At 41.3% G+C, this 13,809-nt stretch overlaps 1 protein-coding gene across 1 annotated transcript in view; it reads left to right on the forward strand.

Annotated features, from left to right (window-relative positions):
* mybbp1a (MYB binding protein (P160) 1a) overlaps positions 1-13,809 on the forward strand; it is a 126,492-nt gene that overhangs the window by 3,456 nt on the left and 109,227 nt on the right. Inside the window, exons 2-5 of the mRNA XM_087977546.1 lie at positions 238-333; positions 2,419-2,502; positions 7,345-7,419; positions 8,939-9,046. Coding sequence (XP_087833672.1) covers positions 238-333; positions 2,419-2,502; positions 7,345-7,419; positions 8,939-9,046 — 363 coding nt within the window. The remainder of the gene's footprint in view (positions 1-237; positions 334-2,418; positions 2,503-7,344; positions 7,420-8,938; positions 9,047-13,809) is intronic.

The raw sequence follows: 13,809 nt of genomic DNA on the forward strand, positions 1-13,809 counted from the left end.
GTCACCTGTTCACTTCTCCAATCCGTCCGTCTCCTTGAGCTATCCTGCCCAACTCACCATCTGTTATTCCCCGGGCTGTCTGTCATCCTCCTGTTAGAGCATTCTTTCATTCAGTGTTCCTTTTATTTAGTTGCTAGAAGTATCTCTCAATTTGCCACTAAAGGTTATAGCTCGGGTTAGTCTATTAGGGACACATTCCAGCAGGAATATCTAGTAACATTCCCTATCTGTTTTCAGGATGATGAGTTACAGTATGCAATCAGGCGACTAGTTGAAGGACTGGCAGCAACCCGTGAAACAGCTCGTCCGGGCTTCAGCTTGGCCCTGGCACAGGTCAGTCTCTCAGTTTAACAAACGTTTATTGCACATGGAGCTATTACAGCTGGCAGACTGAGTACAGCACTCGAGGAATTTAACTTCTGGTCCTGGAATTGCAAAGCATGACAACCGACTGAAGCACGAGGCCCCTACACAATTTCTCTTTGATTCAGTTGTCGCTACTGATCAAAGACGTTTACAGCACATGGATGGGCCCTTTAGCCCACCAAGACTGCACTGACATATGATGCCATTCTAAATTAAAAACCATTTGCCTCTGTGGTCCATTTCTCTCTATTCCCTGTCTATTCATATTTCTGTGAAGATTCCTCTTAACATTGCTATTGTATCTGCCTCCAGCACCTGCTCTGGCAGTACATTTCAGACAATTACCACCCTCTGTGTAAAAAAAAAACTTGACTCTCCTTTAAACTTACCCCCTTTTACCTTAAACCTATGTCCCTAAGTAACTGACATTTTTACCCTGAGAAAGTCTCTAACTATCCATTCCAGGCCTCTCATAATTTTGCAAAATTCTATCAGGTCACCTCTCGTCATGCAACATCCAAGTGAAAACAAACCAAGTTTGGCTGATTTTCCTTTGAACAAGTGCCCTCCAAACAAGGCAATATCCTGGTAAATCATTTTTGTATCCTTTCCAAAACCACCATCTCTTTCTGACAGTGTCGTGACCAGACTATACACAGTTTTCCAAAGGTGACTGAACTAAAGTTCTATACAACTGCAATATGACACTTCAATTTTCAATCTCTGTGCCCTGACCAATGCCATTTTGGCCCCCAAATCCACTTGTATATCCACTTTCAGGGAACTGTGGGCCTGAACGTCCAGATCCCTCTGTATATTGACACTACAAAAGGGTTCTGCCATTTACTATATGATATCGCATCCATTCAATCACCAAGAATCCCTCCTCCCATGTTTCGACATAGCCTGTGGCAAGCACAAACCCTAACCAATCTCCTGCTGAAATCCTCAGCAGTGCCTTTGTATCTTCTGGACTTTATTACTGCAGTCTTGGATGGCTTCCACCATTCTTAAACTTGAACTCATACAGAATTTGGCTGCTTATCTCCTGACTTGCATGTGGCTCTGACCATTCATCACTCCTATTCTCATTGACTTTCAATGGCTCCAGATTCGACAATATGGTGAGTAAAAATTTGCATCCTTGTTTTCCATTGCCTTGTTCCCCTTCTTATCCTTGTATAGTCCTCCAGATAAACCTTCAGTGACTTATCTGAGCATCTTCGCTGGTTCAGTGCAATTTTTTGTTTCGCCACTGCTTCTGTGAAACTCAATTGTATGGTTTATTACATCAAAGAGACAAAATTTCTTTGATGAAGGTTGTTGATTCCATCAGAAGTAAAAATGTTGTTTCTACTATTGTGAACACTTGCCGAACTTGGACAGAGTCTATTAAAAAGCCAGGGTGGGAATAGGATTTGACAATGTGTTGCTGGAAAAGCGCAGCAGGTCAGGCAGCATCCAAGGAGCAGGAGAATCAACGTTTCGGGCATAAGCCCTTCTTCAGGAATGAGGAGGGTGCGCCAAGCAGGCTAAGATAAAAGGTAGGGAGGAGGGACTTGGGGGAGGGGCGGTGGAAATGCGAGAGGTGGAAGGAGGTTAAGGTGAGGGTGGTAGGCCGGAGTGGGGGTGGGGGTAGGGGCGGAGAGGTCAGGAAGAAGATTGCAGGTTAGGGAGGTGGTGCTTGGCACACCTTCCTCATTCCTGAAGAAGGGCTCATGGCCGAAATGTCGATTTTCCTGCTCCTTGGATGCTGCCTGACCTGCGCTTTTCCAGCAACACATTTTCGGCTCTGATCTCCAGCATCTGCAGTCCTCACTTTCTCGTGGGAATAGAATTTGGCATTTTTATGCTTGGAGTGCCTGAGCCAGTTGCTAGATGCTCTTTGTGAAACAATAGAATGTAGTTTCATGCAGGACTTTAGGACAGTCCAATGAGTGTGACTGAGGCAATGATCCAAATAACAGTTGATGTATGAATGTGCTCTTCCATTTTTACATTGAATACAATCCTTCACTAGTTGTAACATCTTGCTAATTTATTTTCCGACAGCTCCTGCGTTGCAATGAGGATATCCCTTTGCAGACAATCCTAGAGCAAATCAAAGAGAAATATAATATAACAAAAGCAAAGAAGGTGAGTGGCAGTATCCGATTCTCAGTTATACTTGGCTTTGGACGTAGCAACAGCAGCTGATGGGGAAGAAGCATGGAGTTATTTTGCATACCTGTTTAGTAAACCTGTAACCAGCACCCCAATGCAAACTACTGGTTCAGGTTTCAGAAACAGCTGGGGCGATCAAAAGCAATTTTGAAAGTGTTGCAATTGAAAGTTTCTTCAAGGATGGAACGTGCCACATTTTGCTTGATTTCAGACATTTTTAGAGTGGTGAAAATTTAAAATTTGAAACTTGTCTTCTAGATTATATATGATGAGGAGGAGTCGGTGTTGGACTGAGGTGGACAAAGTTAAAAATCACACAACACCAGCTTATAGTCCCAACAGGTTTATTTGGAGCACTAGCTTTCGGGGTGCTGCTGATTCATCAGGTAGCTGTGGAGCAGGACCATAAGACACAGAATTTATAGCAAAAGATTACAATGTCATGCGACTGAAATCATATATTAAACAAACCTAGATTGCTGCTAAGTCTTTCATCTTTTAGAATTGGTTGTGGATTTTGGTTCATTAATATGTGAATCCGAGAACAACTTTTAAGTCATATTCTCGAGATAACAAGCTTTTATTTTAAAAAAGGTGACATCACAGCTCAGACAATGCATTGAGGTTAGAGACTGTCTGTATCCCAATCTTGAGTCAGACTGGTTCTAATTCCTAAGTGAAATTTATAAAATATTACGTAGATTGACTGCATGCAGGTTGTGCACTTTTTGAACAAAATAGAATGTATCGACAAATACATTCTGCAAATACAAATTCACCCCATAGACTTATATGTGTGTGCATGCATGAGAGAGAGAGAGAGTGTGAATGTCTGTATGAGAGTGTGTGTGTGAGAGTGTGTGTTTGTATGTGTGCATGCTTGGTAAAGTTTGTGTGAGAGTGTGATGGAGTATAAGCCTGTGAGAGGTGTGTGGAGTGTATAAGTTTGTGTGTATGAGAGAGGATCTGTGTAAGTATGTAAGAGTTTGTGTATGTATGTGAGTGAGAGAGTGTATAATGTAGTGGGGTCACCTGTAGTGTGACATGAATCCAAAGTCCTGGTTGAGGCCACCCTCATGGGTACCAAACTTGGGTATCACCCTCTGCTTGGCCACTGCGTTATTGTGTATCCCGAGTCCGCCTTGGAGGATGGTCACCTGAAGATCCGAGGCTGAATGTCCCTGACCACAGAAGTGTTCCCCGACTGGGAGGGAACACCCCGTCTGGCAATTGTTGCGCAGTGTGCATTCATCTGTTGTTGTAGAGTCTGCCTGGTCTCGCCAATATGCCATGCCTCAGGGCTTCTTTGCCTGCAGGTACTCATGGCCGAGTCACATGAGTACCTGCCGTGTACGCGGTGGATGGTGTCCCCTCGTGTAATGATGGTATCTGTCACTTAGGTTAGATTACTCACAGTGTGGAAACAGGCCCTTCGGCCCAACTTGTCCACACCGACACGCTGAAGCGTAACCCACCCAGATCCATTCCCCTATATTTACCCCATACCTAACACTACGGGCAATTTAGCATGGCCAATTCACCTAACCTGCACATTTTTGGACTGTGGGAGGAAACCGGAGCACCCGGAGGAAACCCACGTAGACACGGGGAGAATGTGCAAACTCCACACAGTCACCTGAGGCGGGAATTGAACCCGGGTGTCTGGCGCTGTGAGGCAGCAGTGCTAACCACTGTGCCACCGCGCCGCCCACTTCTTGTAATGTTTGCAATGTGGTGTTGTGGTCGATGTTGTCCTGAAGGCTGGGCGGTCTGTTTAAGGTTTGGTGGTTGTTTAGAAGTGGAGGTGTAGGGAAGATCTGGGCGAGGTGCTCATCCTCATCGATAACGTGTTGCAGTCTGCGAAGACCATGGCATAGTTTCTCCACTTCGGGAAATATTGGAGAACGAAGGGTATCCTATCAGTTGCATCCTGAGTCTGTCTCCTGAGGAGGTCATTACAGTTTCTTGCTGTGGCACTTCGGAACTGGCAATCAATGAGTTGAGCATCATACCTGTTCTTATGAGGGCATCTGGATTATATAGTTCAGAAGCAGGGCATTCAGCCCAACTTGGGCCTCACTTAAATTTATTTGGTGGTTTGACCTCAACCGATGAAATGACCTTTTCCCTTCCTCCCAAATACTTGTCTAGCTTAGCCTAAAATGCATCTAAACTGTTCACCTTGACCACTCCGAATGCTGGTGAATTTCATCCTAACATTTTATAGATGAAGTTCCTTCTAAATTTACTGTTTGATTTCTTGCCGTTTGTCTTTTATTTATGTTCTTTAGTAATGTCTTTCCCACAAGAATAAGCCACAACGTTTATCTATATAGCGTCTTTAACTAAAGTTGGGTGCCCCACAAGAATATTATAAAATGAAAGATGATACCAAGTCAAATAAGTAGATATTAGGTCAGCTAACCAAAGGTTTGGTCAAACAGGGATATTTTAAGGATTATCTTAAAGGAAGAAAATTGAGTAGAGAAAGCAGAGAGGTTTAGGGAGGAACTGAAGGCACAGGAACCAACGATGGAGTGATTGCACATAGGAACCCTGAAGAGAAGAATTAGAGAAGCACAAATATCACAGAGGATCTTGGTGTTGGAGAAAGTGACAGACACTAAGTGGCAGGGTCAGCAAGGAATTTGAAAAGAAGATTAAACATTTTAAAATCAAGATGTTGCTTGGCCAGTAGGCAATGTGAGTCATCAAGCAGAGGACGATGAGGGAAAAGGGATTTGCTGCAAGTTATTGTACAGGCACCAGCATTTAGCATGGTCTCAAGTTCATGGAGTCTTGAATTTGGCTAACAGTTTAGGAGTGGTAAAGTTCATAGGGGCAATGTCAGGCAATATTACTGTGAAGGAAATAGGTGTTGCTAGTGATGGCATATGAGGGATGGCAAGCAGAATCATGGAAGAATGTTTGTAGTGGAGATCCTTAGGAGTTGGCATTGGTACTCTTGCTTTTACTGAGATATAAATGATCTGGGTCTTGATGCATGGGACAATTTCAAAGTTTGCAGACAACTCAATTTGAAAGAATTCTGAAAGTCTGAGGACAACAGTGTAGAATTTCAAAAAGGCATTGACAGGTGGAGCAGGCAGATAAGTGGCAGATGAAGTTCAATGTGGAGACTTTTGAGTTGATACACTTTGGTTGAACACAGAAACAGTATAAAATGAAGGGTACTTTTTAATGGGTGTGCATGTGTGGAGAAACTTGATTGTATCCATTTAAGTCATTAAATGTAGCAGCATAGCTAGAGAGAGCTGTTTAGAAAAGCATGCAGTATTCAAAAAATAAGAGGCATATAGTAGTAGAGCAGGGAGGTTATGATTCATGTATAGACGATACCAGTTAGACCTCAGCTGGAATATCATGTACATTTATAGGTGCCACACCATAGGGAGGTTGTGAATGCATTGGCCAGAGTACAGAGAGGTTTAGGAAAATTGTTCCAAGGAGAAGACATTTCAGTATGAATAAAGATTAGGGAATATGGGACTCTTTTCCTCAGAGAGCAAAAGACTAAGAGGATATTTGATAGGGATCTTCCAAATCATGACCGGTCTGGGCATAGTGAGAAAATATTAAAGGATCACAAACCAGACGGCGCAGTTTTAAAGTGAAAGAAGCAAACGTGAGATGAGAAAACTCTTTCATACAGCAGCTAGTTGGGGAATGCACTGCCTGGAAGTGTGGTAGAGGCAGGTGCAATCAGGCTTTTGCGCGGGCTTTGGATGATTTAATTCTACTTAAATAATGTGCAAGGTTGTGGGGCAAAGACTAATTTAAAATGCTCTGAGGGCCAACATGGACATGATTGGCACAATGGTTTCATTCTGTGCTGTAACAATTCTGTGGCTCTGGAAGCTTACCTCAGAATCAAACATTGCAAACAGATTTGGTTAACCTCAGACTGTTGCCATGGAGAGGGATTGAATTTGGATGGATCAACAATTGAAATATTACCTGCCGATATTACTTGGAGGGAATTTCTACTCATTCAGTCCTGAAGTCAAACAAGCAGATGCATGAGTTAAGCAACAATGGAGGTGACAATAATGGTGGGTTCAGTGGCCATATCCAGTGATGTAGGACTCTATGATGGTAAGCTGTTTTATTAATTGTGTTTATTTTAGTTTCTGTAAGCATCTTTCTTTAGTTTTAGAGTTCAAAAAGCATGCTGTACTTCTAATAATCTTTACTTCTCCATTCCAAAACATAGGTTCCAACCATTTTCAAGATTAATTGTAAACTCAGGATGGAGAAGATACTGTATTCATTTGGGGTGCTTATAGTGTGTTGGCACACCCTGTCTTTGGCAGATCTGTTAAAAACAGATCCAGACAACCAGTGTTTCCAAGCATGACATTGTATTTGGTTGTGTGTTGTGAAATATTCGTACGTGACTTGCCTCAGCAAAATTCTCATTCAAGTATCTGGTGTGGTTGAATCTACCTGGTATGATCAGTATTACTTGATCATATTTGTTTGTGACATGAGGTCCCTGTTACTATGATTAATAGTTGGGATCAGAGTGAAAATCAACATTCTAAAGAATGATCTAGTGACAGTAAATTGGTCCTGGGCTCCAGGTGATATGCTTTTTTTGTCTGCACAATTGACCATTTGATTGGTACTTGGCTATATGTAGAACTTGCTGGCAGACAGTTTGTGTGGCAGGTCTCCAATGTTACCCACCAATAAGTCGATGCAAAGGACGTGACTAGGAAGAACGGAATGTATAAGTGATTAGAAAATCAGTGCAAGTCTGGATAACTCAGTGTGCTGTATTTTTTGTTCCAGGCATTGATCAGGAATGCTGCATTTGGAGGTCTGTTTGGCATCTTGGCACTTTCGCAGTCAGGCCGGCTCACAAAGGTAAATTGCAACGTTTCTAAATTCCTCTGAAAAATGAGTGGCAGCTAACGTGAACAAGTGTTTCAGATTCACTTAATGGTGCTTTTCTAAATCAACCCTGGGTATTAAAATTTTGCTTTGATTCTCTGTACAATTATACTGTGAAATCTCAACCATTAACCATTAATGTTTAACCACTAGCCTAGTGACAATCCAGTATAAATCTTAGGTCTACTAATTCATATGTAACAAGTTACCATTCAAGTTTACCAGACATTCTTATTTAACTATCATAATAGTCATTTAACGGAGGTAAGAAGGCTTGTTTTCATTGTCTGAATGATCAGGAAGTGAGCTGGGAAACAAGGCACTGAGGCAGGTAACTGTTTACTCTTCAAGGGAGCTTAAGAGCATTACTTGGTTTCGGTGTCTGTAAGTTCTCTGTTAAATTCCATTTCCATTATTGTCGTAGATTGCAATTGCCTTTTTTTAAAAATTAAGATTATTCTTGACTGCATTATTCTGGCAGAATGTAGAAACGATTCAGTAAAAAGCCCATTTAAGACTCAACAGTAAAAATCATAACATGCTTAATGGAATCCCTAAATTCCTCAACTCTCTACCCTTCTGAACCCACTGCTTCTAATCTCCTCCAATGTTTTGTTTTACTTCTCTGAAGTCTTTTGGGGGCTTTCTTGTACATTAAAGTTCTTGCAAGAGCTTTAAACTACTGTGGAGTTCTCCATTACTTACATGGAGGACTTCCATCAATTAAATGCATCATGACAGTCATTAAATTTATATTGAAAGCAAAAAGAGAGAGGAAGAAACCAACATGAATGAAAATAAAACCAAGTTGGTCAAAAGTGAAAGTGGCCATAAACCTTTAAGATTGTCATTACAAATCCATCTGGTTCAGTACTGTCCTTCAGGGAGAGAAACCGGCTATGAATGCTCTTTATGCAACTCCAGTCCCTCACCATTGATGCCCTTTTTGTCCTTGGGTGCAGTTGCCTACTGCCATCATCTCTTAACCTCATCTAACCCATTTTCTGTGGCATCAACTCATTCTAACTTGTTTCCTTTGATCTGTGGCTGCTACTCCATCGTTTGTGTTGTCTGGACCACAGCTCTTTGATTCCCTTTAGTTCCACCTTTAAATCTGTCATTATGCTGCACGGTCACTTAACTCATGTCTGACATCTATTCTTTCTCCTTCCCTCTTGCTGCCCTTTCAGCAAAGCACCGGTTTTATTGTAAATAATATATCCCATAGTTTCTCTGTTTACGCTTACCCTTTGATTTGTCATAATTGCGTATCCTGCCAGTTTTCATCATGTTTTCTAAAGATTCTTTCTTGTTACGCCACTAATGCATGTTTCCAGTACCTGACCTTGAATGCTCACGTGTATAAGTAATTGTGTTGTAATTCAATTGTGGCATTCTTGGCAAAGTGGCTGGTGTTTCTTGGGTTTTGGGGCTGTAATTTAGTTTACTCGTGCACGAAAAAATGAAATGTTTCAAAATTGTTTGTTGCTAGGAGCCAAATGTACTTCTGCAGTCGATCCAATTGCTGCAGAGCCTTGCTCCGCTTAGAAATCATCTCTCGGATCTGCCCCACAAAACTCTGGTGGACATCCTGTCTGAGGTAAGGCTTATGTTATATCAGTGAAATGTGTTCATTGTAATGTTCTTGAATAGCTCAGTTTGTAAACATATGGTTTTTATGAGCTGATCAGAGACTCTTTAGGAATCACCCCTCAATCCTATTGAATTTCTTTGATGGGGGCCACTAATTTTGTGAATGGAGTGGGGGAGGATGTTGGGAAGTGTCCGCAAATGTGATCACTATGGATATCAAAGCATTTGATGAGTTGATCCACAACAGATCATTAAACACAATTAGAAGTAAACATGTGTTATAGGTTAGCAATTTGCTCGGAGGTATGTGGGTGAAAATTGGATCTCAAGCCAAATGCTGCAGTATGAAATTAGATACATAGCATTTTCTTGATAGTTGATTTGTTTACAGATTGCAAGATTTCGTGTGTCTACCCCCATTTACTAACATTGTCCCAGCAATGTCCCTTTATAAGTACTCTAGGTATTATGCTTATCCACACAATTATTTTAAAGCTTATTCCTGTTGCAACTCCAGTGTTGCCTTGTCCAGAACTGTCTGGGAGTGTGTGCATTGCGTATTGCATGTACGCAGTCAGTCTTTTGTGTCATTTGCAAAAATCACCGACTATAATGTACTCTGGAATGCATTCCATTGAACAGAGAACAAATTCCAATTTAACAGAGAACAAATGAATGATGGAAATGCTGTCTGTCCAGGAGATATGATAAGTGGAGTTCTTATGGAAATGTGCCGTGCCCTAAGCTTTTCTCCAATGATCTCCATGAACAAGATGGAGAATTTGAGAGTGTCCATTGATGAAACCATGTAAAGAGGGACAATAATTTTTATTCAATGTAAAAACAAAAAATTTCTGGCAAACCTCAGCAAGTCTTGCAGGATATGTGAGCTCAGTGAGCCTCCTTCAAACGGAATCGTTGATTCTGCTTTCTCTCCATAGATGCTGCCTGACCTCTAGAATTTTCTATTTCAGGTTTTCAGCTTCTACAGTTCTTTGTTTTTTTATTCACTAAGTTTTATTAGTGTGAGCCAACTGTTTGTAAACACTAGACAGATGCATGTGCAAGTGAGCAAAACTATTGAATATGGAGTTCAATGCAGGTCACTAAAGTTAGAAGAAGGGCTCATGCCCGAAACGTCGATTCCCCTGCCCCTTGGATGCTGCCTGACCTGCTGCGCTTTTCCAGCAACACATTTTCAGCTCACTCAAGTTAGACCCAAGAAAGACAAATCGGAAAACTCTCATCATGGTGAGACTCAGGCTGTGGAGAAATTAGAATATCCTGGTTGCAAATCACTAAGCTAGTGGATAATTATGAAGCTAATAAAAATAGCTCATGGACTGTCCACCTTTAAATGAAGGAAGCTGCATTACCTCACTTAAGAGTGAGAGGGTACAATGAGCCAGGACTTAAAGATTTTAACTGTGAACCAAATTGCGACAACATCTATTCCCTTGAGTTTAGATAGCTGAATGGTTATCTAATTGACGTTTTTAAAATGATAATGGAGTTATGAGGGAGTACCTTGAGCATATGGAGTGACTGGAAGCAGATTACAATAATGACTACTGCTGGCCTGGCCATAGGACAAGAAATTACTCAGTGTCAGAGTAAATGATATTAATTAACATCTGTAATGAGTCAGCAACTCTATATGTTATCAATTGCTTTTTTTAGCTTACTGTATTAGTTCAGATCCATTACACTACTTCACTCCATAATTGCTTCTAATCTACTTGGCACTTAAAGCAAAAATTGAAGTCTTAATAGCCAGACACCCTCTGAGGCAAGCTGCATACTTTGAGGATAGTATGTGTATGAAGATCAGTTGAGGACTCTTTCCTATTTGCTTGTGATACCTTTTTGTTCAAAGACTTCTAGTCATGGGACATACACAGCTGTACCAGAGGCATGGGCGAAGATGCAAAAACGTAAACAGGAATGATGCCAGAACAGTTACAGGTGGGAAAAGGAACAAGTCAAACAGGGCAGGCAGGAACAAAGCATAAAATTAGGTAAATTTAAACTGCATTTATATCAAAAAGCAAGAGACCTAACAGGGAAGGCAGATGAACTCTGGGCATGGTTAGAGACATGGGCCTGGGGTATCATGGCAATTACAGAGATGTTCAGGGATGAATGAGACTGGCATCTTAATGTTCCAGGATAGAAATGCTACCGGAAGGATAGAAAGGGAATCAAGGGAGAAGGGGGAATGGCGTTTTTGATAAAGGATAGCATTACAGCTGTGCTGAGGGAGGATATTCCTGGGAATACATCCAGGGAAGTCATTTGGGTGGAGCTGAGAAATAAAAAAAGGTTAATTACCTTATTGTGATTATACTATATACCCCTAATCGTCAGCTGGAAATTGAGAAACAAATCTGAAAGGAGATCTGTTGTCTGTAAGAATAACAAGGTGGCAGTGGCAGGGGATTTTAGCTTTCCAAATATAGACTGGGGCTGCCATAGTGTTAAGGGTTTAGATGGAGAGGAATTTGTTAAATATGTACAAGAAAATTTTCTGATTTAGTATGTAGGTGTACTTACTAGAGAAGGTGCAAAACCCGACCTACTCTTGGGAAATACTGCAGGGCAAGTGACTGAGGTGTCAGTGGGGGAGCACTTTGGGACCAGTGACCATTATTCTATAATTTTTAGGATAGTGATGGAAAAGGATAGACCGGATCTAAAAGTTGAAGTTCTAAATTGGAGGGAGGCCAATTTTGAGGTATTAAGCAAAAAGTTTCAAAACATTGATTGGGTGCAGATACTCGCAGGTAAAGGGACAGTTGGAAAATGGGAAGCCTTTGAAAATGAGATAATAAGAATCCAGAGATGGTATGTTCCTGTTAGGATGAAAGGCAAGGCTGGTGGATGACTGGAGAAATTGAGGTTTTGGTGAAGAAAAAGAAGGAACCTCATGTCAGATATAGACAGCAGAGATTGAGTGAATCCAGAGTATAAAGGCAGTAGGAGTACACTTAAGAGGAAAATCAAGAGGGCAAAAAAGGGGACATGAGATAGCTTCAGCAAATAGGGTTAAGGAGAATCTAAAGGGATTTTTACAAATTACATTAAGGGCAAAAGGGTAACTGGGAAGAGAATAGGATCCCTCAAAAATGAGCAAGGCAGCCCCTGTGTGTGGAGCCACAGTACATGGGGGCGATACTAAACGAGTATTTTGCATCAGTATTTACTGTAGAAAAGGACATGGAAGATATAGACTGTAAGGAAATAGATGGTGACATCTTGAAAAATGTCCATATTACAGAGGAGGAAGTGCTGAATGTCTTGAAATGCACAAAGGTGGATAAATCCCCAGGTGTACTTTGTGGGAAGCTAGGGAAATGACATAACAGATATTTGTATCATCGATCGTCACAGGTGAGATGCTGGAAGACTGAAGGTTGGCTAATATGGTCCCACTATTTAAAAAAGGTGGTAAGGAAAAGCCAGGAAACTATAGACTTGTGAGCCTGACATCGGTGGTGGGCAAGTTGTTGGAGGGAATCCTGAGGGACAGGATTTACATGTATTTGGATAGGCAAAGACTGATGAAGGATAGTCAACATGGCTTTCTGTTTGGGAAATCATGTCTCACAAACTTGAGTTTTTTGAGGAAGTAACAAAGAGGATTGATGAGGGCAGAGCAGTGGACATGAAAAGGGTTGCTTTTCAGACTGGAGGCCTGTGACCAGTGGAATGTCACAAGGATCGGTGCTGGTTCCATTGCTTTTCGTCATTTATATAATTACTTTGGATATGGACATAGGAGGTGTACTTAGTAAGTTTGCAGATGACCCCAAATTGGGGATGTAGTGGACAACATAGAAAGTTACCTCCAAGTACAACGGGATCTCGACCAGATGGGCCAAGGCATGGCAGATATAGTTTAATTTAGATAAATATGAGGTGCTGCATTGGGAAAGACAAATCAGGGCAGGACTTATACACTTAATGGGAAGGTCCTGGGGCGTGTTGCTGAACAAAGACCTTGGATTGCGGTATAGTTTCTTGAATGTGGATTCTTGGGTAAATAGGATAGTGAAGAAGGTATTTAGTGTGCTTTCCTTTATTGGTCAGAGCATTGAGTATAGGAGTTGGGAGGTCATGTGGCAGTTGTATAGGACATTGGTTTGGCTGTTTGTCGTGGAAATTAAATCGACTGACTCAATAATTAGCAAGAGCAAAGCAAGGGTCTTTATTAAAAATCTTGCAAGATTGACTCATTACACCAAGTCAGATGCCTTAATGCAATGAGTACTGAAACATTTGCACAGACGCCTGCCTTATAGCATTGCTTATCGCACACTCAAGGGCAGAGACTGGGGAAACTCAAGTTGTTATCCTCCCATCCCCTGGTCCCAGACATAACAGTTATTCAGCTTTCGCTGAGTTCAACTATCGCAAGGTTGAGTTGAATGTTTACAGAATTCAAACAGAAATAAGCTAACTGCAAACCTTCATCAAAGCATCATTTACAAAGCTCAGCACAGCATTGATTTAAACAAAGCATTGTCTTTAAATTTCACAGTAAATGGATAATTAGTTTCACAGTAAATGGATAATTTTCCATTACATTTTCCCCCTTTTTGTCATTTTATGACAACAAGGACAATTACAGCAACAATAATAAAAAAAACAGCCAGAATATCTATTCACCAGAAAATGTTTTAAGAAACACCAGGCCTTTCCTCAGACACCACCGACCCGAAACATAGCTTTGTGGTGGTATCGTCACTTGCTCTGGTGTGCCCTGTACAC

This window comes from Chiloscyllium plagiosum, unplaced genomic scaffold (genome assembly GCF_037043375.1).
Source record: "Chiloscyllium plagiosum isolate Xiang-an unplaced genomic scaffold, Cpla_swu_hap1 HiC_scaffold_31, whole genome shotgun sequence".
In the NCBI taxonomy this organism is placed as follows: Eukaryota; Metazoa; Chordata; class Chondrichthyes; order Orectolobiformes; family Hemiscylliidae; genus Chiloscyllium; species Chiloscyllium plagiosum.